This window comes from Ornithorhynchus anatinus, chromosome 2 (assembly GCF_004115215.2).
Source record: "Ornithorhynchus anatinus isolate Pmale09 chromosome 2, mOrnAna1.pri.v4, whole genome shotgun sequence".
NCBI classification, from domain to species: Eukaryota; Metazoa; Chordata; class Mammalia; order Monotremata; family Ornithorhynchidae; genus Ornithorhynchus; species Ornithorhynchus anatinus.
In genome coordinates, this window is record NC_041729.1 from 99,415,230 (window position 1) to 99,443,013 (window position 27,784).

The following is a 27,784-nucleotide window of genomic DNA, read 5'->3' on the forward strand; positions in this document are numbered from 1 at the left end:
TGTCTACCCCAGCGCTTAGAACAGTGCTCAGCACATAGTAAGCGCTTAACAAATACCAACATTATTATTATTATGTATGCGGAGGGGGACAAGAAAAGGGAGAAAAACAACCAGAATCAAGCTCAAGACTTCTGCTCTCACATCGCCCAGAGAGGAGAAATGGCCCGCTAATAATTACAGGGCTACTAATGCCACAGAGGGATGTCTCTCCACGCCCGCCAATTCCGATAACCTTGGAGGACTGTTATACCACTGTGAGCCTGGGCCCGCAGAACGCCTCCACTAAATTTAAAACTCCACTACGGGTAAAACTGCGCACACCCCCTTCTCTTGCATTTTGCTCTCGATGATCTTATCAAGAGGTCTTTCTCCCCAAACCATGGCTTCAAAAGCACCTGTCGGTTTAGGTCTGCTGAAAAACTCCACCAGACAGTTAACAGTTCAGGGGGACTGTCCCGAAATGCAGTCATGAAATGCAGAGGCAAAAGCCAAGTTCATCCAATCCCCCAGGACACCGTGAAGCAACAAATGACATTTGATCAGATAAGCCTTGACTGTAGCTCACACAGAGTATCTCCCCAGTTCCCCTGTAATAATCCTAGGGCAAAGACGGATTACATGTCTAAAGGTTGAGGAAAAACGATCATTGATGGATCAAATGTTATTTGCACATCTAATCTGAATCATTAAACTGTGGGCCCAAATGGTCAGAATCTGACTCTGTTTGCCAGGGGCCAAACGCTAGATATTTCTTTGGCATTAAGCTTTCGGCTCACTACGTGGTACAGAAGCTGAGATGAGCAAGAGAGAGATACTTTTGCGCTTTCCCTCTCATCCTGGAAGAGGTCTAGCCTGGAACCTAAACAGTCGAGAGTAAAATGGAGCAGCATCATCCCCATTTGGGATAATGATCATCTTGGATTCCTAGAATCATGGCTTTAACTAATAATTTAATTGTGGTATTTCTTAAACACTTACGATGTGCCAAGCACTCCTCTAAGCACTGGGATAGATACAAGGTAATCTGATCAGACACAATCCCCATGCCACAAGCGGCTCACAGTCTTAATCCCCATTTTACAGATGAGGGAACTGAATGTTCCCAGAGAAATGACTTGACCAAGTTTGCACAGCAGACATATGGTGGGCCGGGATTAGAACCCATGTCCTGCCCATGATCTTTCTACTAGGGCACACTGCTTCTCAATTCTTTCTCCAGCTATTCCATGCTGGGCTACTTCACCTCCATCAGGGTTTGGCTAAGTGGGAAATCTGAGAGTCCATAGCAGTATTTGCAGCATGGCCTAATGGAAAGACCAAGGGCCTGGGAGGCAGAAGAGCTGGGTTCTCATCCTGATTCCACCACTTCTCTGCTGTGTGTCCTTGGACAAATCACTTAACCTCTCTGGGTTTCTGGAAAATGGGGATTCAATACAGGTTTTTCTTCCTATTCAGACTATGAGCCTCTTATGGGACAAGGACTGTGTCTAACCTAATAATTTTGTGTCTACCCTAGCTTTTAGTACAGTGCCTGGCACGTAGTAAGTGCTTAATTACCACAATGTGTATTATTACTTATTACTATTATTATTATATGGGAAGACACTTAAAGAGGCAGCTGTGGGAGACATTTCAGCCTGGAGTGACTCTTGGAGCACAAATTTCCAAGAGGCTCATGAGACAGAGAGGAAAAGCAGAAACAGCACCTGGCACTGCAAGCAAGCAAGCAAGCACGTCGAACACGAGGGGTGATCGATCTTTGAGGGTACACTGTGGTCGAGGCCATCACATAGGCCTTTTCAGCCAGATATTCTCCCACCGGTAAGTGGATAGCATTTATTGGGCACCTGCTCTGTGCAGAGTACTGTCCTGAGCACCTGCTAGATACAGATTTCCCCTTCGGTAAGCTCTTCGTTCGGTTACCTCAACTGTCAGAAGAATACTACCGATCTGCCATCTTTAGGGAGATTACCTACAAAGAGCAGTTATTAGGTCCTTGAAAAATGCTCGCTGTGTCTACCAACTCTGATATATTGCACTCTCCCAAGTACCTAGTACAGTGCTCTGCATACAGTAAGCACTCAATAAATGCCACAGATTGCTTGAAAATACAATAGGCTGTGCAAATCCCAATAACAGAAAAATTCATCTTTTTCCCTAAACTCACTCCTTCCCTCGAACTTTTCCAGCTCAGTTGGTAACACATCATCTTTTCTACCCCAAAAACCTACAGCCTCGGTGTCTTCCATGATTCAAGGTTCACGATTTAAGTGCTTAATACAGTGCTCTGCACACAGTAAGCGCTCAATAAATACGACTGACTTGAATGAATGAATGATTCCCCTGTTTTTCAACTCTCATGTTCTACCTACTGCCAAATCAATCAATCAGTGGTATTTATTGAACACTTACTTGTGCAGAGCACTGTACTAAGTGCTTGGGAGAGTTACAATACGGCACAGTTGGTAGACATGTTCCCTGTCCACAATCAATCATATATATTGAGCACTCACTGTGTGCAGAGCTCTGTACTGAGTATTTGATAAACACATTCCTTGCCCACAAGGAGCTTACAGTCAGGGGGTGGGGTAGAGAGGCAATCCTGCTGGTTCTTCCTATATACAACATGCCTCGGGTCTGCCCCTTCCTCTCCTTCAAACAATCAATCAGTGGTACTTATTGAGCGCTTACTGGGTGCAGTACACTGTACTAAGCCCTTGGGAGAGTACACCACAGCTAGACTGTTGTGTAGGTCTCCTCGCTGGTCTCTCTGTCTCCAACCTCTCCCCGCTCCATCTGATGCACAGATCTAATCCCAGCTATGCCAGTTGTCTGCTGTGTGACCTTGGGCATGTCACTTTGCTTCTCTGTGCCTCAGTTACCTCATCTGTCAAATGGGAATTAAGAGCTCCATAGGGGACAGGGACTGTGTTCAACCTAATTAGCTTGCATCTATCCCAGCGCTTAGCGCTGTGCTTAACACATAGTGAGCGCATAACAAATACCATCATCATTATCATTATTATTATGATGATGATTACTATTATCTTCCTGAAACATCGCTTGGCTCACACGTCTCCTTTTCTCAAAACCTTCACTGGCTTCCTGTGTCCCTCCAAGTCAAACTCAGCTTCAAGGCTCTGCAATTCACAGCATCTTACTGATCGGCTCTAGTCATCTGCTATTTTCCGACTTCTTCTCTTTGTTCCTCCCAAGTGAACCAAACTGTACCTCCTTCAATTACCCACCTCTGGCCCCTCGGCTTGGAACGCGCTTTCCCCCCAAATCCGTCAAACTCCATTCAAAGCCCTTCTAAAATCTCCCCTGCTCCAACCTGCCTTCTCCCAGTTATTTCTCAGCCTCCATCAGCTACTTCTGGCACTTATGAACACATTTATGCTCATCCTCAGCACTTTAGAATATCCTCGATGGTACATTCAATTATTTATCCTGACTACTCTATTTGTATATATTTTTATGACGGTCTCCCCCTGTTACAGTGGGAGTTCTTTGTGGGCACAGATGTGTCATTTACTTGTTTTGAATTTCCCAAGTGTTTAGTACAGTATGGTGTATCAAGCGGCACCTCAATAAATATTAATACTATTACCACCACCAATGGGGAAAATATGTTTTAAAATGCTACAGTTGATTATAAAATTCACTTCAATGAGTTTAAGCATATAGACTGTAACAAGAAACCAAGCATTAAGAACTTAAGTTATGCCATTATGGAGCCAGATAAATGTAAGGGGTGGAGGGGGTGAGAAGGATAGAAATTAAGGTTAAAAAAAAAATCCATATCCTACTTATCTCTAATTCCCTCTGCTTCATCTTCACTTCTACAAGTGCAATTTAGCTCTAAGTTCCTAGTGCATCTGGTTGTTATACCTGGAAATGGGTTGACTCCCTATTTATATGTTTGGGAAAGAGCAAGGAAAAGAGCCAGATAAAATGCCTTAGCCAGGTTTGGCTGCTCTTTAACCTTCTTCATACCCGGTTGGTCATTATTTTTACCTAAGGGTCAAAATCCCAAATAACAATGCCTTAAATTTGTAGACAGCCTTTCAATGTTTTCCAATTTTGTTCTCCTAGCAACCCTGTGAGGAAGGGATTATTATCCCTATTTTACAGATGAGAAACTGAGGCCCAGAGAAGGGAAGTGACTAGCCTGAGGTCACAGTGCATGCCAGGGGAAGCACCGAGGACTCCACCCTTCCTGACCCAGGCCCTCTCCACTAGATCATGCTCCCTCTTGCATCAGGAAACAGGGCTGTGGCTCAAGATGGCATCTTTTTTTTCCGCTATGGGCATATGTGTGAGCACGAGAAGATTTCTGAGGTGAACTTCTACAGCTTCCACAACTAAACAGGCTTGGGAGTCAGAAGGACCTGGGTTCTAATCCCGGCTCTGCCACTTGTCTGTTGTCTGACCCTGGACAAGACACTTGACTTCTCTGGACCTCAAATATCTCATCTGTAAAATAGGGATTGAGACTGTGAGGCCCACATGGGACATGGACTATGTCCAAATCCGATTTGCTTGCAACCACTCCAGAGTTTAGTACAGTGCCTGCCATATAGCAAGCACTTAACAAATACCATAATAATAATAATAGTTATTATTATTTCACTCCTGTTCCCACCATTCAGGACTGGCTCTCTCATTCACCCTCCTGCTCCTAACGCTCCGCGGAGCCAAGAATCCGAACCTTGCCCCAAACCCTCCCAACCCCAGACTGGTCTTGGCTGAAGATGGGTCCTGGGATACCCGCACATGGGTCTTGACAGAGATCGATACCTGCAGAGAGTCTGAGTGTCACTACTATCTACCCTACCGAACCCTAAACAGAAGAGGCACGGGACTGCCAACCCTTTTTCCATCCTCCTCTTGGAGCCCAGCTGCTGGGAACAAGGGGTAGACAGGGGATAACGAGAACCAGGGAATCGATACAATCAGTTGTATTTATTGTGCGCTTACTGTGTGCAGGGCACTGTGCTAAGAGCTCGGGAAAGTACAACACAACAGTGTAACAGACACATTCCCTGCCCACAAGGGGTTGAAATAAGGACGTGGTGGGGGAAGGGGTCGAGGGGGATCCTTGGGCTTACTGCAGGAGGCCTGGTAGTGGAGAGAGCAGGGGCCTGGTAGTCAGAAGGACCAGGGTTCTAATTTCAGCTCCTCTGCTTGTCTGCTGTGTGATCTTAGACAGTCACTTACCTTCTCTGTGCTTCAGTTACCTCACCTGTCAAATGGGGATTAAGACTTTGATTCCCATGTGGGACATGGACTCTGTTCTACCTTATTAAATTGTATGTACCCCAGCGCATCGTACAGTGCCTGACACATAGTAAGCACTCAACAGAATCCTTAAAAAGAAAAGGGAGACTTCACATTGGTATCAACACCTAATTATGGGTAGAACCCTGGGAAGGGAAATGTCACCAACTTCTGATTAGTGGAAAGGGCATAAAGGCTGGGAGCTGGGACACCTGCTTTCTAATCCCAGCTCTGCCTCTTGCCTGCTAGGTGACTTAGGCAAGTCATTTAACCGTTCTGTGCCTCAGTTTCCTCATTTGTAAAATGGAGATTAAATACCTGTTCCCTCTCCCGCAAACACTATAATGCTAATTTGGAACAAGGACTAAGTCCATTCAGATGATTTGGTCCCAATGCTTATCATAATGCTTGACAAAGAGTAAATAAATAAAAATACTACAATTATTATCATTGTTGTTGTTATTATTAACTTCAAGAATCATCCTGAAACTGGTATCTGAGACTCCCTGAAGCTGAAATTCAGGAAGTGACATGCTAAACAATTGTGTGGGGATAGAAATTCCATATTGTTTCTATTAGAGGAACAGCAAGATGACTAAATGTAGGCCATGTGGTAGGCACACATTCAATTACTGAAGGGTCATGGATTTTTACCCTCTCAGAACAGGACAGGAGAGGCAAATTCATATGGTGGTTTAAAATAAGGTATTTTTCTGATGGAGTTCTCTTAGAATCAAGATTCACTGATTTCTCAACAGAACACCTAGGTTTTGAAGAGGAATATAAGAAATACAGAAAGATGAGTCCTACCCGTAAAAAATCCAAGCATTTATGCTTGTGATTCCTCTCCTCGGACTTAATTAACAGGGTAGTAGGCCCCATTTCTTTCAGGACTGTAATGAGTTTGGGTTATGCAGAAATATTTACATTAAGAACTCTCTGTAATTAAGATTTCAACTGAAATACAAACATTTCTTTCAAAAAAAAGTGATCAAAGCATTACCACATCGTAAATTACCCCTGGGTCCAATAAGGAAAATTATAAGCACAGTCAATTCCCATTAAAGAGCACTTGGGATTTTTTAGAAAACTGTTATTCTTCCTCTTATAAACAGCCTCTCTCCTTGTATTTTCTGGAAGAATAATCCTTTTACTTTGCCCCAATTTCTGTTAAGTTCTTGAATATGCTATTTCTTTCACTCCAGGTCTACTCTTCATTCAGGGCCACGGATTGGAATCTCACGTCACCAGAAACGATGACATATCACAGTTCTGCCACTTGTGTACTGTGTGACCTTACACAAGTCAGTTAACTTCTACAGTAAGCGCTCAATAAATACGATTGAATGAATTCCTCTGTGCCTCAGTTACCTCATCTTTAAAATGGGGATTAAAGCTGTGAGCCTCATGTGGGACATGGACTGTGTCCATCCTCATTAACTTGTATCTACTCCAATGCTAACTACAGTGCCTGGTATATAGTAAGCATTTAACAATCAATCATATAGGAATATAGGGTTCAACTCCAAGAACAAGGCTGATAGCGACAGAGATAGAGAAGATAGAGATAGAGATAGAGAGATAGAGAAGTTAAGTGACAGAGAAGTCACTTAACTTCTCTGTGCCTCAGTTCCCTCAACTGTAAAATGGGGATTAAGACTGTGAGCCCCACGTGGGACAACCTGATTCCCCTATGTCTACCCCAGCGCTTAGAACAGTGCTCGGCACATAGTAAGCGCTTAACAGATACCAACATTATTGATAAAAAAGGAAGAGGGAGTAGGGAAAATGACGGCTTAGTTAGGGAAGGCCTCTTGGAGGAGATGTGCTTTTAATAAGGTTTTGAAGGTGTGATTGTCTTTATACCTGACAGATGAACTGTCGGATATGAAGAGGCATTAACAATCCCATAAAAAATACAACTTCAAGCCAACTACTACACTTCATTCATTTAAAATGAAGACTTCTTACCACATAGCTGAAATACAAACCATAATTTGAGGTTAAATTTTTCCTTAGAATCAAAAGCAGAATTAGCCATATGGTACACTTTATCTTAAGAAAAGCATTTCAACGTTTATACCCATGCATGCCTGACTAGCAACTCAGAAAAAAAAAGCAGCTGAAATTAAAATAGAAAAATTTAGGCTCTTGTCTTTCACTACTTTCACCCTATCAGCCTTCTCCCGAAAGTAATGGTATTTGACACAATATTGCTTTCCTACTTCCTAAAATTTTAAGCCTCGCCATTCTGAAATCAGGGTTCAGATTTTCGTAGGTGGTGTCAGACATTTAACCCATGAGTGGGAGATCTAATTGGGCCAGGATCCCAAAGGAACCAGGGAGGGAGCCTTTTATCTTCCACCTCTTTAATCAATCAGATGTATTTATTGAATGCTAACTGTGTGCAGAACACTGTACAAAATGCATGGGAGAGTACATTACAATGGAGTTGGTAGACACATTTTGGTAGATACATTCCCTGCCTACAATGAGCTCACAATCTAGAGGGAAAGACAGACCTTAATATAACCGAATAAATTACGGATTTGGACATAAGTGCTGTGGGAGCAAGAAAGCCAAGCCCTCACGTTGGTAGGCTAAAACATATCTGGATATGATCTTGGTGGAATTTAGAATAATCCACTTTCTAAGTTGAGAAGGAACTTCGATCATCTGAGAGGACAGTACCTTGTTTCTTGAACTATTTTGTCTTTTTCCACTTAGTTATCCTAATTCACTTGTCCATTGTTCTTGAGAGTTGCCGTGATCTTTCGCCTCGCTCCCTCTTCTCACCATCCCATTTTCAAGTTTAAAAAGTTTTTTGAGGGTGGGGATGGTAATCCTCTAGGATTCTCATTCTGCATCCAATAAAAGAGCAGTTGACTGATTTATTAGCACTGAGGCGGCAGCTCCAACACCTTAATCATCCACAAGGTAGTTTTTAAGTGGCGGGAAAAGGGGGAAATCACCAAATGCAAAACGCACTGCAAAAGTGACTTTGCATTACAACTGTGAGTGCAATCCACTGCAAAATGTCTCTCAAGGATTTGAAGTCGGTTACACTGGCTTGTCTATATTTTGTGTGAGCATTTCCAAGGTCATACCCATGTGTTTGCAAATTGAAAAGGTAAGATAAGGCAGTCACTCTGCCTGCCAAAAGTAAGGCAGGAAGAACAAGTGCACTCAGAGATAGTCACAACACTGGTCACTGCAAGCAAACACATCTACTAAGTGGATCATGGCTCCTATTTGCCCTTTAATTTTTAAAAGGGGAAAGATTTTTGCATTAGTGTGGAGAGGTAACAAATCAAGTAACCAGAAACATGAAAGTAAAGAGGAAGGGAAAATATCCTGAGTGTTTGAAGGAAAAAAGGGGCTAATTGTAGTAGCTCATTATGGGCCATTAAATTTGAGATTTCAATTCTCCTTGACTAGATGGGGGAAGACTAACCTCATGACATAGAACACGTCTATTTCAGGACTTTATTCCCTTAATGGTACTCTACGTTAGGGTCAAATACAACTATCTACTAGTGTAAATTCAAAAAATGGGGAAATATTGCAGACATGAATGGAGTTGAAAAAGCATTGAGTGAGGGTGACATGGTCAACCCCAAGATATGGGGGAAGCAATGTGGTACCGTTAACAAAGCCAAGATGGTAACAGAAGCATTGTAGGAAAAAAAGAAAACAGGTGACTCCGGACATACTCTGTCCACCATACCCATCCCTGTTCAGACCTTATTTGGTGAGGAAGGAGACTCTCAAGGTCGAGAAGCAGCATGGCTCAGTGGAAAGAGCCCGGGCTTGGGAGTCAGAAGTCATGGGTTCGAATTCCTGCTCTTCCACTTGTCAGCTGTGTGACTGTGGGCAAGTCACTTAACTTCTCTGTGCCTCAGTTACCTCATCTGCAAAATGGGGATTAGCTACGAGCCTCACATGGGACAACCTGATTACCATGTATCTACCCCAGTGCTTAGAACAGTGCGCTGCATATAGTAAGCGCTTAACAACTACCAACATTATTATTATTATTATTACTGCTCCCCCAAGTGCTCAGTACAAAGTTCTGCACTAAGTACTCAATAAATCAATAAATACCATTTATTGATTGGGCATGATGACGTGTTTCTTGAAACTTTAGATGATAAACCTCAAAGAAGGTTGTGGAATCTTTATCCTTGGTGATTCTTTAAATAATAATAATAGTGGGATTTGTTAAGGGCTTTACTAGATACTAAGCACTGTACTAAGTGCTGGAGTAGATACAAGATAATCCAAATGAGGGAACTGAGGCCAAGACAAGTGACTTGCCCAAGGTCACACAGCAGACAAGTGGCGGAGCTTGGATTAGAACACAGGGACCTGACTCCCAGACCCATGCTCTTTCTACTAGGCCACGCTTTGCTTCTGAATCATTTGTTTACAACATAGGAGATTTCTATTTGTGTACTGATTCTCTGGTCTCTAGAGGAGATGGCTTGTTTTCATGCTTCATCCACCCTCTCTTTCTGGCAACAGTTTCCCCAGTTACTCAAACCCCTGGAAAATGTGCTTCTTGAAGAAACAATATTTCTCTCATTAGTTCAACTCATCTTTTTTGTTCAAAGAGGTTGAAACTTCCTATGAAGCAAATGTTTTTATTCCCAATGAACAATTTTCAGTCTTATCTTTGACATAGGGTTGTGTCCTGGATTTTTTTAGTTAACTAATTCCAATTTTCAGAAGAACTCAAATGACTTTGCTTTTGCAGTTGCCTTTCTTAAAACGGTAATCGTTAAGCGCTTTAGGAACTTTACTGAACACTGTGGTAGATACACGGTTATCGGGCTGGAAATAGTCCCCCTCCCACATGGGGCTCAATCCCCATTTTACAGCTGAGGAAACTGAGGCATAAAGAGGATAAATTACTTGCCCAAAGTCACATACAAGTGACTGAGGCAGGATCAGAACCCAAGTCTTCTGATTCCAAGGCCTGTGCTCTTTCCACTAGGCATCGCTGCTTTCCTTTTTGCTGATGATCAAGTCAAAACAGCTGACTAGAGTGTGCTCACCTCAGCTGCTTCTATATAGGACAGGTACAGTGAGGAGCAGCCTGGCTCAGTGGAAAGAGCAGGGGCTTTGGAGTCAGAGGTCATGGGTTCAAATCCTGGCTCTGCCACTTGTCAGGTGGGACTGTGGGCAAGTCACTTCACTTCTCTGTGCCTCAGTTACCTCATCTGTAAAATGGGGATTAAGACTGTGAGCCCCAAGTGGGACAACCTGATTCCCTTGTGTCTACCCCAGCGCTTAGAACAGTGCTCTGCACACAGTAAGCGCTTAACAAAAACCGACATTATTATTATTATCTCAGACCAGGCTTTTCATCAAGCTTGACAAGATGACGCTGGATGTAAACTACGGCAAAGGTGACCTGCCTTCCTTAAACAAAGGCCAGAATAAACTGAGTCGTGGACAAGGAAATGCTTAGCAAACAAGGCAATAAATCCATCAAGCAGGTGTGTCCACCTCTTTGGATTAACAGTACAGAAGCAAATGGTTTCCTAAATCTAGACCTAGATTACACTGGATCAAATTTGGGAACTCAGCAGAAAAGGGAATTTCCTGAATGAAAGGAATAATTCCTTTATTCATTCATTCATTCATTCATTCATTCATTCAGCTCCCATGTAAAATAGGTTTTTAAAAAAATACATGAACATTTATCTAGCGGCACTTGAGGCAATGTACCATATTAAGCACTTATGAAATACAAAACAAAGAAGCACCATGTTCCTTACCCACAAGGAGCTTCCATTCTAACGAGGAGCACTGTGGCCTAATGGATGGAGCATAGGGCTGGCAGTCAGAGGGACCTGGGTTCTAGGCTCTACTCTGCCACATAATAATAATAATAGTAACAATAATAATAATGGCATTTTTTAAATGCTATGTGTCAAGATGAGTTCTAAGCGCTGGGAGAGTACAAGGTAATCAGGTTGTCCCACGTGGGGCTCACAGTCTTAATCCCCATTTTACAGATGAGGTAACTGAGGCACAGAACAATTGGCAGAGATGGGATCTGAACCCAGGTCCTGTGACTCCCACGCCCGGGCTCTTGCCACTAGGCCACGCTGCTTGTGACCCTAGGCAAGTCACTTCACTTCTCTGTGCCTCAGTTACCTCATCAGTAAAATGGGATTAAGACTGTGAGCCCCGTGTGCAACTGGGACTGTGTCCAACCTACTTAGCTTGTATCTACCCCAGGGCTTAGTTCAGTGCCTGGCACGTAGTAAGTGCTTAACAAGTACCATTAAAAAAGGAAAAGAAAAAGAGGGAAATAAACCTAAAAATATTTACAATTAGAATAGTCAAAATAAAACAAATGCACACCTGAATAAATCTATAAAGAAAAGTGTTAATAATGATAATAATATTAATAATTAATGGCATTTGTTAAGCACTTACTGCTCTACACACTGGGGTAGATACAAGGTAATCAGGTTGGACACAGTCCCTGTCCCACAGTCTCAATCCCATTTTTACAGATGAGCTGAGATTGAGAGAAATGACTTGCCCAAGGTCACACAGCAGACTTGGGGCAGAGCCGGGATTAGAATCCACATCCGCTGACTCCCAAACCTGTACTCTTTCCACTAGACCATGCATAAATAAATTCATTATCAATAGTATTTACTGAGCACTTACTATTTGCAGAGAACGGTACTAAGAGCTTGGTAAAGTATAATACAACAGAAGTGATAGAGTTGACAGAGAATTAGAACCCAGGTCCTCTGACTCCCACACCCATTCTCTTTCCACTAGGCCACACTGCTTTTCTTGACCTCTTTGGGAGATTTGAAGAAATGAGATGGCCTTGCATCCTGATCCAGGCTACAGTAATAATAACAACAATAATTATGGTACTTAATAAGCGCTTACTACGTGCCAGGCACTGTTCTAAACTGAGGTAATTATACGTTGATCTGGTTGGACACAGTCCCCGTCCTACTTGGGGCTCACAATCTTAATCCCCATTTTACAGATGAGATGATTGAGGCCCAGAGAAGCCAAGTGACTAGACACAGTCACAGAGCAGACAAGTGGGGGAGCTGGGATTAGAACCTAGGTCCTTCTGACTCTCAGGCTTGTGCTCTATCCACTAAGCCATGCTGCTGCTCTTAGCCAAAGTGCTCGTATATTGTGACACATCAACACATCAAGCCACTTTCCAAATGCCAGTGCCTTGATTGTGCAGTCATTCTGGCTCTATATATTAGCACTGTACTGCATCCTTCATGCTGGAACAGGAGGAGATGGTGTAAAATGATGTTACTGGGGTTACTTTTGGCTCCAAATCAAAATACTCAAACTCGGTTTGGAAAATGTTATTTCGGGACGCCGCAGTCAAGTCTAATCCCATTACACCGATTTCAAAATAGAGCAGAACGACATTGATTTTCACCCTTCACTGCCAATGTCTTGAATATTGAAATGTGTAATAGCACAAACTAATTAACCCATAAGGAGTCTGAGTGGTTTTCCACATCAGGGGCACAAAATCACGTCTAAGGAGGTTGAAAGTAAAGTTGTGGGATCAACGCTACTGGGCATGGAAACACCCAGCCTCAGGAAACCTCGAGGAATAACAATAATAATAATGGCATTTGCCAGGTACTGTACTAAGTGCTGGGGTAGATACAAAGTAATCATGTTGGACACAGGCCTTGTCCCACATGGGGCTCACAGTCTTAATCCCCAAGCCCAAGGTTGGCGCCAGACAGTTACACAGAAGACCATCAGAATCCTTCTGATTCTGAGGCCGGTGCTCTATCCACTAGGCCAGTTTTACATTTTTATTTGATCCGAATTGCATGTAGCTTCGACTGCAGCGAAGGGAATTGAACTAGAGTGCTTAAATAAAATCCATAGGTTCCTGATTGATTCAGAAGAGCCGGAAACATGACTCTACTTGCCCACCATCCCCAATTCACTACCCTGACTAATAACAGTGAATCCGATTCTGGCCCGGTGGCAGGACTGACACACGAGGCGCAGGATTCTCTAGTCTGTAAATTTGCTGTGGGCGGTGAATGTGTCTGATATACTGCACATCCCCAAGCACTTAGTACGATGCTCTGTAGACAGTAAGCACTCAACAAATACAAGTGAATGAATGAATGGATAGTAAGTGCTCAAGAAATGCCACTGACTGACACTGATTGACTGACCATGGGCCTGGGAGTCAGAAGGACCTGTGTTCTAATCCCAGTTCTACCACTTTGCTGCTGGGTGACCTTGGGCAAATCAGTTCACTTCTCTAAGCCTCAATTCCCTCATGTGTAAAATAGAGATTAAGACTGTGGGCCCCTTATAGGACAGGGACTATGTCCAACTTAATTATCATCTATCTACCCCAGTGCTTAGTACAGTGACTACAGTACATAGTTCAGCTCAATAAATAATGACATTTTGAATTCAATCAATCCTGACGGTATTTATCGTGGGCAGAGAACTCTACTGAATTCCTGGGAGATTACAATGGAAGCAGGACACACATTTCTCGCCTTCAGGGTGTTCACGGTCTAACTGGGGAAGTGGACAAAAATTACTTACACATACTGTGCACAGGAAGCAGTTAAACTACATCAGGATGAAATAGCAAAGTAAGTCATTGACTGTACAAATGAGAACCCAAATAGCACACTTTAGCTAAGACTAAAAATACTCCATGCTACACCAAAATATTACCTAATCTGCCTCCCCTACAAGTATTACTTTTGCATAAACACTCAAATAATATGGTCAACTCTTGAATATCTGTGTCAGAGTCAAGGACAGCACAGATAAACGAAACCTGCCGAAAATCCCCAAATCAAATTGCAACCATTTTCCCCCAAACTTCTGCTCAGAGCTTCTAACACACAGTAGCATGGATTCCTTTTACGTTCTCTTCCACTCCACGATCCTGCTCACTGCTGCCTGAAGAGTTACTAAATCAACTCAGTCTACTAAGGCAGAAAATATTTCGCAATAGGGGGTGTGCATGATTTACCAACTGGTTATGCAGCCTCTGAAAAACCGGGAATTGGTGGTACACAGTGGATTCTGTGTACTAGAAATTAGGTGTACACCCATTGTGTTTCTTCTAAAAAGTGGTGTTTTCTGGCTTTCTGGTGTCGCATAGCATTTTAATATGCAACAAACAGGAAAGGGTGATTTCCTCAATGCTTGATCTCATACTTTGATATTTAATTGCAGCCTCTCTCAAGTTAGAGATAAATGGGGAGGAAATCAGAAAAACACAGCCCTCTACCTATCAATTTATCTGCTTACATTTTCATCTTCAAAGTAGTTTTCAGGCATCCCGCTCACAGCTGCAGTTTCTTTCATCCCCAAGAGTGGGTACGATGGCAGCTCGGGGAGATGCGCTAAAAACACGGACTCCGGAGTTCCGTGACTGGCTTTCCGGGATCCCTTGACTAAGGTAATTACCCTTAAATTCCTCCGCTTCTGCTTCTCCAACCGTGAGGTGGAACTCACCCACGGGAGCCCTGTTGGCAGTGGGATGGGTGAATATGAACCCCATTTTCCATTCAAATGGCCTTATGAAAATGTATTTCTATAAAGTTTTTAAACAGAGGAAAATGATCCTTTCAAGTGGCCAAAGTTAATTTTATCCCGCTGGCATTTCATATTTTACAAGAGATCCTCATCACAGTTTGGGAAATACGCTTGCCTGCCCGTATTCAAAAATCCACCCAGGACAAACTTACCTTGCACTTGGGACATTTCTGGGCATTTCTCTGCCCGTGTTCTATCTCGTTGGCCCAGTGACGCAAAAGTTTGTCTCCCTTTTTGTATTCCTTACAGTTCACACCTTCATGCCAGGGAGAGTGGCACTTGAAACACCAGACAAATTGGCAGCTGGGGCACTGGATCTGGAAAGGAAAAAGGCAACAGGACAAAGTCAATCACTGGCACGGAAGACATGCTGATCGGCCCTCAAATGAATGTAGAGTGGCAGTTGCCTAAAATCCAGATTTCAACTACGCATATTTAAGAGAGTGAATTTTATCCAAATCATTCAGCGGGATATCCTTATAGGCCCAAAAAGGGGTTATGGAGGAAAAACCTTCGAGTTTTGTCTGCCGACTCATACTATGTGCTAGGCATGGTACTAAGGGCTCCCTTATATACAAGACAATCAGGTCAGACACAGTGAATGTCCCACGTGGGCCTCCCAGTCTTAATCCCCATTTTACAGATGAAGGAACTGAGGACAGAGAAGTTAAGCGATTTGCCCAAGGTCACACAGTGGATGAGTGGTGGAACCGGGATTAGAACCAAGGTCCTTCTGACTTCTAGGCCCACACTCTAGCCACTAATTCACTGTGTGACCTTAGGGAAGTCACTTAATTTCACTGTTACTCCCATTCTACCTTGAAAGTGAAACAACTTCTCTCCTCTGAAATCTCCTCCTGCTCCCAAGACATCTCTCTATGGAGGTCCTGCCATGTACCTCGAGATCAATATGCCCTAGTCTGGAATCCTTATCTTCCCTCCCAAGTCCTCCCCGCCACCTAACTTTCTTATCACGGTTGAGTTTATACCATCACCACCCTACCCATCTCTCAAACCCACAACCATGGCATTATCTCTGACTCCTTCCTTTCTTTCAATCCCCATATTCAATCTGTCACCAAAACCAGTCAATTTTTCCTCCACAACAATTCCAGGATCTGTCCCTTCTTCGCCATCAAATGGCCACTACGTTCATCCAGGTACTTGCAATATCTCCACTTGACTACTCCATCAAACTCTTCGCTAATCTCCTGCCTCAGATTTCTCCCCTCTCCACTCCCCATTTCACTCTCCTGACAACATTTTTCTGCATATATCCTTAGTACTCAAAAACCTCCAATGGTTGCCTGTCCTCTCCCCATCAAGCAGAGACTCCTAACATTTGGCTATAAAATATTCAGGCAACATCTTCCTTCCTACTGATCTACTCTTCTCTCCCTCCTTTGCAGCTCTCACTCTTCCTTCCTCTTTGGATCTACTCAATGGGCCTTGTTCTTGCCCTTCCACTTTGTCCTGTCTTCCCCCACGGCTGATTCTGCTTCATGTCTGACCAAACACAGAACAGCCAATTTTCAAAACACCTCTGAAACAATATCTTCCCCTTTTAATCTCCCCACCTTATATTGAGAAGCAGTGTGGCCTAGTGGAAAGAGTAAAGGCCTGGGACTCAGAGGACCTGGATTCTAATTCCCTATCATTCACTTGTCTGCTGTGTGACCTCGAGCAAGCCATGTCACTTCTCTGGGCCTCACTTACTTCATTGGTAAAATGGGGATTAAGATTGTAAACCCATGGAGGACACGGACCAAGTCCATCCTGATTACCTTGTATCTACCCCAATGCTTAGTAATAATAATAATGTTGGTATTTGTTAAGCACTTACTATGTGCAGAGCACTGTTCTAAGCGCTGAGGTAGATACAGGGTAATCAGGTTGTCCCACGTGGGGCTCACAGTCTTAATCCCCATTTTACAGATGAGGTAACTGAGGCACAGAGAAGTTAAGTGACTTGCCCACAGTCACACAGCTAACAAGTGGCAGAGCTGGGATTCGAACCCATGACCACTTGACTCCCAAGCCCGGGGTCTTTCCACTGAGCCACGCTGCTTCTCTTCTCTTCTCTTGTACAGTGCCTGGCCACCACTCTCCCCATCTTCAAACCATTATTAAGATCCCATGTCCTCTGAGGCCTTCCCCAATTAAGTCCTGTTTCCCCTGACTCGCTCTCCCTTCTGTGCTTAAAACAGTGCTTTGCACAAAGTAAGTGCTTAACAAATATCATTTTTATTAACAAATCCCACAATTATTATTATATTCAATAAATCCCATTGACTGAGCACTTTCTGTGTGCAGAGCACTTTACTAAGCATTTGGGAGGCTGCAACGTAACAGAATTGGTGTACACATTACCTGCCCACAAAGAGCTCACGTAACTAACAGCTGCCACTTCAGCATGCCCCACTTACAAACCCCTTAGCATTTATGTACATATCAGATACTCTACTGCAACTTTTTATCTCTAATTTATTTTAGAGCCAGACTCTGCTTAGATGGTAAACTCCATAAGGACGGAGATAACCCAAACACTTTCTGCCCACCGTATGTACTCAATAGTTACTGCAGATTGCTTGACTCGGGCTAAGTTTTGAGAACATCTTGTCCATTTTAACAGTAGGCTGGAGGGCTTAAATGAAGGATGATCAACAACATCATCACCATGAATAATAATAATTATAATGGCATTGGTTAAGTGCTGACTATATGCAAAGCACTGTTCTAAGCACTGATCCAGTGTGTGCCTACACTGTTCTGAGCACCAACTGTATGCAGGGCACTGTACTAAGTGTTTGGGAGCACACAATAAGAAGTGATTCCTCAATGAAATGCTTTAACACTAGTCTTGCTGGTCTTTCTCTTTAGCTTAATGAAAATATATTCTCCTTTAAGTGTGGTCCAGAAGGAAAGGACCTCTTTTATGGGTTTTTTTTTAAGTGTTTATTATGTGCCAGGCACTGTACTAAGCACTGGGGTAGATAAACTAATCAGGTTGGACACAGTCCCCGTCTCATATGGGGGCTCACAGTCTCAATCCCCATTTTACAGATGCAGTAATTGAGGCACAGAGAAGTTATGTGATTTGTTCAAGGTGACACAGCAGACAAGTGGCAGAAATGGAATTAGAACCCATGGCGTCTGACTCCCAGGCTCGTGCTCTTCCCACTAGGCCACACTTTATTGACAAATGCCCGATTTGATTTCACCAGACAGCAAATGATAACACCTACAACAGCTTCAGTGTTTTTAATTTGACCCTCCCTCAAAACATTAGTGAGTTTGGCTTCCAAGTTCCCACCTGATTAACCATAATTAATGAACGTTGGGTCTCATTATGAATGCTATTGATATAGAGTATCCTATTCTCCTCTGTAGCACATCACTTCACTGTGAACAAGAGAATTTAAATAGCACATTGGGTTTCGATGAGCCGTAAACACTCTCCTAGGTAACATAATTACCACTTGTTTTTCAGATCACACCTTTCTGGCAGGGGTTGTTCCCGATAAATAGCTTAATTGAGTGGCAATTACAATCATTCACACTTTGGCCTTCAAAACAGAAAGTGAGAGTTGGCCCTTAAAAATCTAGAAATTTAGCTAAAGTATTACCAATACCTTGAATTATGTACATATCTATACATGACTATATATATATGTGTATATATATTTATATTAATGTCTGACTCCCCCTCCAGCTCTTGATGTTCTACAAATTTTGTTGTATTGTACTCCCGTGAACTACTTAGTACAGTGATTTGCACACGGTCAGCACTCAATAAATACTATTGATCGATTGATTTAATTATGTGGAGTCCCTTACTTTGAGCAGTGCTAAATTTATCACTTGTCATATTCACACTGTATATCTATTTTACACTTGGAATTGAATTGAAGTGCAAAGAGGTTGTGTGCTTGGGTAAAGTACACAGCGAAGAAGAGTTTTGAAGTCTGTGTGCCTACGTGGCATAAATTTGTCTTTTCAATTGGGGAATTCTTTTATTTAGAGGGATTGTTTGGCTAATTAAATGAATGGCTCTGGATGTATTAATATATTTTACTTTCTCATTTCAAAAAGATGACCCATGACACCTACAAGAAATCACTGACAACACATTCATTGATTTGAATGTCATCTAAAAAAACCAAAACAAGGCAAAACTTCTAAAACACTTGTCTTCTTGGATTAAAGGTGGCCACAATAGCTACCGATCCCATCTGGTTAATGGGAGTGATCTACAGCTGTCCAAGATAGAATCCTTGCTCACGGAGAAGCAGCGTGGCTCAGTGGAAAGAGCACGGGCTTTGGAGTCAGGGCTCATGAGTTCGAATCCCAGCTCTGCCACTTGTCGGCTATGTGACTGTGGGCAAGTCACTTAACTTCTCTGTGCCTCAGTTCCCTCATCTGTAAAATGGGGATTAAGACTGTGAGCCCCACGTGGGACAACCTGATTCCCCTTTGTCTACCCCAGCGCTTAGAACAGTGCTCGGCACATAGTAAGCGCTTAACAAATACCAACATTATTATTATTATCCTGTTCACCCCAAGTCTTTGATAAGATCTGAGAATTTCCAATCAGGGGGCTGAAAAGACCCCAAATGGGGGTTTGGGGCCCTACTGTCTCTTTGAAGCATGCCTCTTCCTTTCCACTTCTTACCCCTTTGAAGTCCCTGCCTTTTTTCTGGTCCCTGTCCAAAATGAAAGGTCAGCATCTGTGGGATGGAAACCTATCTAGGATATTGTTACTGAACCCTAAAGATTTTACATGTGATTGTACATAATAATAATTATAGTAATGATGGTATTTAAGTGCCGGGTACTGTTCTAAGTGCTGGGGTGAATACAAATAGGATTAGACACAGTCCCTCTCTTGCATGGGGCTCACAGTCTTAATCCCCACTTTACAGATGAGGTAACTGAGGCCCAGAGAAGTTAAATGACTTGCCCAAGGTCACACTACAGACAAGTGGTGGAACCGGGATTAAAAGCCATGACCTACTGACTCCAGGGCCCATGCTCTATCTACTATGCCATGCTGCTTCCCATATATATATATATGTGTGCATACGTATATGTATATGTAAAAATATATGGCGAGAGAGACACAGAGAGAGAGAGGGGAAATACAGAATACCTTACACCTTATTTTATAAGGTATTTATTACAGATGTGTTAAGAGAAAACCTGATCTTGGTTTTCCAAGGAAGCTATATACTGTGACATCACAAAGCATAACCTAATCATCTGGCCTCCCTTCCAAGTAGCTCTGTGACTTGGGGATAAATTAAGGGAAATGCAACTTTCATGGAAGGGTATTTCGAGAACTGGAGTGACCAGATGATTCAGTCCCACCCAGGCCTGGGCCTTCGGCTAGGATGAAGCCTGGATTTCTCATGGTTCAGTGAGCAGGGATGGACCCACACCGGGATGGGGGAAACGTACTGAGATGGTGGGCCCACATCTTGGGCAGGGTCTACCTGGCCTGTGGTGCTGCTGCCTATCCTTTGACCCCACAATGAGTCATGTACCCTTCTGCCTTGGTACCTTGGCATCTTCCACCTGTTCCAAAATGGCAGCCGCCATGCTGTGGAAGGTGACATGCCACCAGTGGTGGGGGAGACGGTGCCTGGCTGGGAAAAGCTCACTGTAGGCAGGGAATGTGTCTACCAACTCTCTTAGGGTGAACTCTCCCAAGTGCTAAGTACTGCACTCTGCACATAATAAGCACTCAATAAACACAATTGATTGATGTTCCCTGTCCATCTACTTCCTCATCCCCCAAACCAATCCTGGACTCGCCACTGATTACAATAATGAAAATAATAATGATAATAATAGTATTTGTTCAGCATTTACTTAAAGTCAGATATTGTATTAAGTGCTGGGGTAGATACAGGATAATCAGGTCCTACATGGGGCTCCTGTACTACAAATCGACACCTTATCATGGCAGGACCTCAAGTACATAGCATAGTGCTCTGCACACAGTAAGCGCTCAATAAATACGATTGAATTGAATGAAAGGGCAGTTGGCGTAAGGGATAGCCATAATGGAAAGATCTAAGCCGAAGCATCCAAGTCAATTTACCTGTGCTGGGCAGCGGCAGCAGGGGAAAGAGTCAAAGGCAGATGGTCAAGTGACCAAAACGTTGTTCGAAGACAACAGCAGAGGTTTTCACTGCATGGAAGATGGAAATAGCAAACCACTTCTATATTTTTACTAAGAAAACTCTAGGGATACACATCACAGAATGATCTTATGACAGAAGATGGGACATTCTTCAGAGGGTGTGTCCATGGAGTCGCTATGAGTTGGAAACGACCGAGGCATTTGAAGAAGACATGGGCTCACAGTAAGTAGGAGGGTGAATAAGTACTGAATCCTCATTTTGCAGATGAGGCAACTGTACTCTCCCAAGAGCTTAGAACAGTGCTCCACACATGTTAAGCACTCAATATTCATTCATTCGTTCAATCATATTTATTGAGTGCTTACTGTGTGCAAAACACTGTATGAAGAGCTTGGAAGAGTCCACAGAACAACAAACAGACACAATCCCTGCCCACAACAAGCTCACAGTCTAGAGGGGGATAAAGACATTAATATACATAAATAAATACATAACAGATATATACAGACATATACATATGTGTTGTGGGGATGGGAGGCAGGATGAATGAAGGAAGCAAGTCAGGGTGATGCAGAAGGGAGTGGGAGAAGAGGAGAAGAGGGCTTTGTCAGGGAAAGCTTCTTGGAGATGTACTTTCAATAGGGCTTTGAAGTGGGAAAGAGCAATAAATACCATTGATGATAATGATGAGGGGACTGGGGCACAAAGACTTAATGGACTTGTCCAAGATCACACAGCAGGTAAGTGGTGGAACCAGAGTTAAAACCCAGGTCCTCTGGCTCCCAGGCCAGTTCTCTTTCCACTAGGCCATACTGCTTCTCTAGATTTGCTTACAGTATGTTGTAGACATATTAACTTCGATCTGCTGGGCTCTCCCCATATTTCTGGTGCCCATATGGGCCATATGAAAATGTTCTTAATCCACACTTTTTAATTAATCAATGGTATTTATTGAGGGTTTACAGTGTGCAGAGCACTGAACTAAGTGCTTAAAGTTTCCTTAATTTAAGGGTCAAGAGTCTTCTGTGAGAAAATGCTAGTCAAATCAACCTAACATGGTCTGTATTTGTATAGAAGAGCTGAATGATGGTATTTAACCTAACATTATCTATAGTCTTATGTGACAAATAATTTTTCCACATCCCCCATAGCTAGTCATTTTCATAAATGGGCCACAATAGACTTAAACCAGGAAAAATATTTGGGCAACCTATCAAAAAAAAAGGCACAGAGACCTGATCTTATTATCTGTACTGGTTGAGCACTTATTTTGTGCTCAATTCTTGGGACAGATAGTTATAATAATAATAATTGTGGTATTTGTTAATCGCTCACTATGTGCCAGGCACTGTACTAAGCGCTGGAGTGGATACAAGCAAATCGGGTTGGACACAGTCCCTGTCCCACGTGGGGCTCACAGTCTTAATCCCCATTTTACGGATGAGGGGACTGAGGCACAAAGAAGTAAAGAGATTTGCCCAAGGCCATATAGCAGACAAATGACAGAGCCGGGATTAGAACCCATGACCTTCTGACTCCCAGGCCCATGCTCTATCCACTAAGCCATGAATGAAAAGACATGAGCTGTTGAGGAGTTCACACATGTACCAGGCCTCCATCCTATCTCATTTTATTTCTTCAGTGCACAGGGGTTAGAGACCACAAGAAGGCTTCCTTGACTGATTGTGCCAAAGTATCACTCTCAAATGGCTCCAAAATGTGATACTGTCTGCACAATCCAGCTACTTTGTCTATTTTAAAGCCATCAGAGGCATCTACATCATTTTTTTGCTGGTAATAAAAAATTGCGCTATTTAATCACCATGACTTAAATAATTAACTCACTAGCACCACTCTACTACATTTCCACAGCAGCCAACATGCAGGCATTTAAAGCAAATTTCCTATTACTCCTATGGGAATAAACATATTGGTGAATTTCCTAAGCATCTGCCCTGCCCGATCCATTTTTGATCAATCCATCAGTGATAATTACTGAACACTTACTGTGTGCAAAGCATTGTACTAAACTTGGGAAAACACAATAGAGTAAGTAGACATGATCCCTGTCCACAGGTATCTTAATGACGAGAGGAGGAGAAAGATGAAAACAAATTTGAAAAATAATATACCTTGATTTTTCTAGCACTTTGAATCGCAAGGTATTCTGCCATTTCTTAGCTCATACTCGTCCTCACAACATCCTTAGAGGTAGCAAGAGGCAGGTATTATTCCTTATTATGCAGGTGGTAAAACTGAGGAGTGAAGAGATTAAGTACTGTCTCTTGCCTTATGACATCGAGTCATGTCTGACCCATAGGGACACCATGGATACATCTCTCCCAGAACGCCCCACTTCCATCTGCAATTGTTCTGGTAGTGGATCTATAGAATTTTCTTGTTAAAAATACAGACATGGTTTAACACTGCCTCCTTCCGTGCAGTAAACTTGAGCCTCCACCCTCGACTCTCTCCAGTGCTGCTGCTGCCCAGCACGGGTGAGTTTTGACTTGTAGCCGATTGCCTTCCACTCGCTAGCCACTGCCCAAGCTAGGAATGGAATGGACAGGCCTCTGCTTGACTCTCCCTCCCAGAGTTGAGGCTAGTAGACTACTGGAAATTCTCCAGGTGCGACCCTGAGAGGGGAGAAGAGATTAAGTAATTTGCTCTAAATTACACAGCGGCAAGTGGCAGAGCTGGGACTGGGCCCTCTGCTTCCGTGACTTCTAGACCCCATGGTCTTCCGGACAAACCACCCTGCCTCTCGTCTCGAGTACTTGCAACCAAGATGAATTTGACACTCTACACTCTACTACAAAGCTTTGGGGGCTTTCCTTGTTATGCATTTGCATCTGGAGTCGGGAGACCAGATTCGAGTCGCTGCTCTGCCAGTGACCCTGGGAAAGTCACCTAATCTCAAGGTTTCAGTTTCCTCATCTGTAAAACAGGTATAGAATTGATGGTGAGCCCTGTGTGAGACAAAGATTGTGTCTGATCTCATAAACCTTGTATCTAAGCCGGCACTTGGCACTTGATAAGCATTTAATAACAGCCACGATGATGATGAGGGTGACGAATAAAAGCCATGAGGAGGTTGACTCTTCTCTCCTAAACTAGCACCACACTTCCATTCAGACAAAGACATCTGCCTCTCCAAAGGAGCAACTCTTTAATTGGAGAATTAGCTGTTTTGTACTGCGAGCGCACCTGGGGACTTGAAAAAAGACATAAGGGATTTTCCCACCAACTTAATTAGAACCATTTGTAAGTTGGGCAGTTGGGTAGACCCAGCTTGCTTGCTACAGGTACTGGAGAGGATTCTAAATGGAGCCAAGGATCGTGATCCCTGCTTGAAAGCTAGTAATAATAATGATAATTGTGGTATTTGTTAAGTGCTTACTCTGTGCCAAACATTGTACTAAATGCTGGGGTAGATACAAGATAATCAGGTCCCACGTTCATTCATTAATAATAATAATAATGGCATTTGTTAAGCGCTTACTCTATACCACGTACTTGTAACCACTGAACGCTGGGGTAAATACAAGCAAATGGAGTTGGGACGCAGTCCCTGTTCTGTGAGGGGCTCAGAGACTCAATCCCCATTTTATATATGAGGTAACTATGGTAATGACTTTCCCAGGGTCACAACAGCAGACAAGTGGCAGAGCTGGAATTAGAACCCTGGCCTTTGGACTCCCAGGCCCATGTTCAATCCACTACGCCAAGCTGCTTCTCATTCATTCAATCATATTTATTGAGTGCTTACCTTGTGCAGAGCACTGTACTAAGCTCTTGGGAAAGTACAATACAACAATTAAGAGTGACATTTCCCTGTCCACCACAAGCTCACAGTCTAGAGTGGGGGAGACAGATGTCAATACATAGATAAAATTACAGATACGTACAGAAGTGCTGTGGGGCTGGGAGGGGGGAAGAGCAAACGGAGCAAGTCAGGGTGATGCAGAAGGGAGTGGGAGATGAGGAAAAGTGGGGCTTAGTCTGGGAAGGCCTCTTGGAAGCGATGGGCCTTCAATAAGGCTCTGAAGTTGGGGAGCCTAGCTATTAGAGGATTAGAGGAGGGAGGTCATTCCAGGTCAGAGGCAGGATATGGGCTAGGGGTCACGGGTGAGACAGGTGAGACAGGCACAGTGAGAAGCTTAGCAGGCATGGGGCTCACAGTCTAAGAGGGAGAACAGATATCGAATCCCAATTTTACAGATGCGGGTGCATGGGTGAACTAAAACTTTTAATTCATTCATTCATTCAGTAGTATTTATTGAGCGCTTACTATGTGCAGAGCCCTGTACTAAGCGCTTGGAATGTACAAATCGGTAACAGATACAGTCCCTGCCTTTTGACTGGCTTACAGTCTTATAGGGGGAGGCAGATAGACAAGAACAATGGCAGTAAAGTTTAATTATCCGCAAAGGCTCATCTCCAAAAGCAAGAATAACCCAAACTGTCAATTAACCTTTTATGGAAAGGTTTCCACAAAATGGACCATCTGCATATCCCAATATGAAGTACCATTTACCTCCACAGAATCTAATAAATAAATTACAAATAAATGAGATTCTTCTACCCGCCAAACAGGCTAAGCAAGCTATATCAAAGAAGCAAGCCTGGAAGCCAAAACTTCTGAGGGAAATTCTCTGCGGACTTGAACACCCCGTCCTTTGTTTTGGAAGTGACATTTCTAACAGAGATTTTATCGCTGGGTGTGACTGGTTGAAAGGACGGCATCTCCACCCTGAATGCACAAGGAGAGGCACCTCTTTTGGCCCTTTGTCTAAGATGGTCCTCGATTATTATTATAGAGCTTCTCAGGGCCAAGAGAAAAGGTGCAATGGAGAAATTAAATACTTTGCTCTCTGCTTTTCTATATGAATATCAATCAATAGATTTGACTATAAGCTCTAGATAGTAAACTCATTTGGGGAAGGGAATGTGACTGTTGTTATAGAGAAGGAGCGTGGCTCAGTGGAAGGAGCTCGGGCTTGGGAGTCAGAGGTCATGGGCTCTAATCCCGGCTCAGCCGCTTGCCAGCTGTGTGACTTTGGGCAAGTCACTTCACTTCTCTGTGCCTCAGTTACCTCATCTGTAAAATGGGGGTTAAAACTGTGAGCCCCACATGGGACAACCTGATGACCTTGTATCCCCCCAGCACTTAGAACAGTGCTTTGCACATAGTAAGTGCTTAACAAATACCACCATTATTATACTGTACTCTTCCCAGGGCTTAGTACAGTGCTCAATAAATACAATTGACTGGCTAACAGACACTAGTATTACCTTCAGGGCTGCCCAGTTGGGTATAACAGGACAACTATTCATATATTTTTCTCCATGACCTTAGCCCACCACTAGTCGATGTCATTTTTCCAGCAGTGCTGTGACTATAAGCTCACTGTGGGCACAGAAGCTCACTGTGGGCAGAGAACGTAACCACCAACTCTGTTGTATTGAAATAATAATAATTGTGGTATTTGATAAGTGCTTACTCTGTGCCAGGCACTGTACTAAGTGCTGGGGTGGATACAAGCAAATTGGACTGGACACACTCCCTGTCCCATGTGGGGCTCACAGTCTCAATCCCCATTTTCCAGATGAGGTAACTGAGAAGCAGAAGTGAAGTGACTTGCTGGAGCTGGGATTAGAACCTATAACCTTCTGACTTCCAAGCCCAGACTCTATCCACTACACTGTGCTGTACTCTCCCAAAGGCTTAGTGCAGTGCTCTGCACACAGCAAGCGCTCAATAAATACCACTGATGTTGATGCTCCTTGTGCAGAGGGAATGTGTCTCCCAACTCTGTTGTACTGTACTCTCCCAAGCGCTTAGTACAATGCTCTGCAAGTAGTAAATGCTCAATAAATACCACTGATTTATTGATTGATGATGACTGCACTGACAGTGGTCTCTTATAGCCATTACATGCATTGCAAGGCATCTAGCTAGAGCCACTGGGGCAGAGGAACAGAGGCTCAGGACTCCTTAGCAGAAGATATACGGGACCCCCACCCCACCCACTTCATAAATCATCAGTGGGCGGCACACTTATGTTAACTATACAAAGATTTGGGAACTTTTCATGCTACACATTCGCAATTGAAGAGGCCAGCAGAATGGCGTAATGGATACAGCACTGGCTTGGGAGTCATAGGGTCATGGGTTCTAATCCCGGCTCTGCCACTTGTCTGCTATGTGACTTTAGACAAGCCACTTCACTCTTCTGTGCCTCAGTTACCTCATCTATAAAATGGGGATTGAGACTGTGAGTCCCATGTGGGACAGGGACTGTGTCCAACCTGATTTGCTTGTATCCATCTCAGTGCTTAGAACAGTACCTGGCACATAGTAAGCGCTTAACAAATACCATTATCATCATTATTATTAATAATAACAATAATGGGTGTGGGGATGTGTCTGAGGAGGTCAATGTGGGACCGAGGTTTGACTATTAATCGTTCCAGGGAAATGAAACCCGTACCACATCCTCCCTGGGCATCAGCAAAATGAAGTGGGAGGAGAAGAAGATTGCAGGAGTGCGTTTGCAGGATCCCCAAATGACCAGAAAAATATGAGAAAATTCAGTGCGGGAGAGTCCATATATACCATATTTACTGACAATTTCTTCCAATACATAATTGCCCTTACTCTATTTTTGAGGAGGAAATCATTTTTTTTAAGCAAATAATAAATAGTGATGGTAGTGGGGTGCTGGGGATACGATGAAGAGCAGAAGAAT

General features: G+C 43.2%; 1 protein-coding gene and 1 non-coding gene across 2 annotated transcripts in view; both read right to left on the minus strand.

The window, feature by feature from the left end:
• Window positions 1-27,784, minus strand: part of RNF217 (ring finger protein 217) — a 163,268-nt gene that overhangs the window by 26,438 nt on the left and 109,046 nt on the right. The window contains exon 4 of the mRNA XM_039914595.1: window positions 15,039-15,203. Within this exon, the coding sequence (XP_039770529.1) occupies window positions 15,039-15,203 (165 nt within the window). The remainder of the gene's footprint in view (window positions 1-15,038; window positions 15,204-27,784) is intronic.
• Window positions 23,541-23,678, minus strand: LOC114809264. Its single transcript, XR_003757052.1, has one exon. It is a non-coding gene; the product is annotated as a small nucleolar RNA SNORA7 (small nucleolar RNA).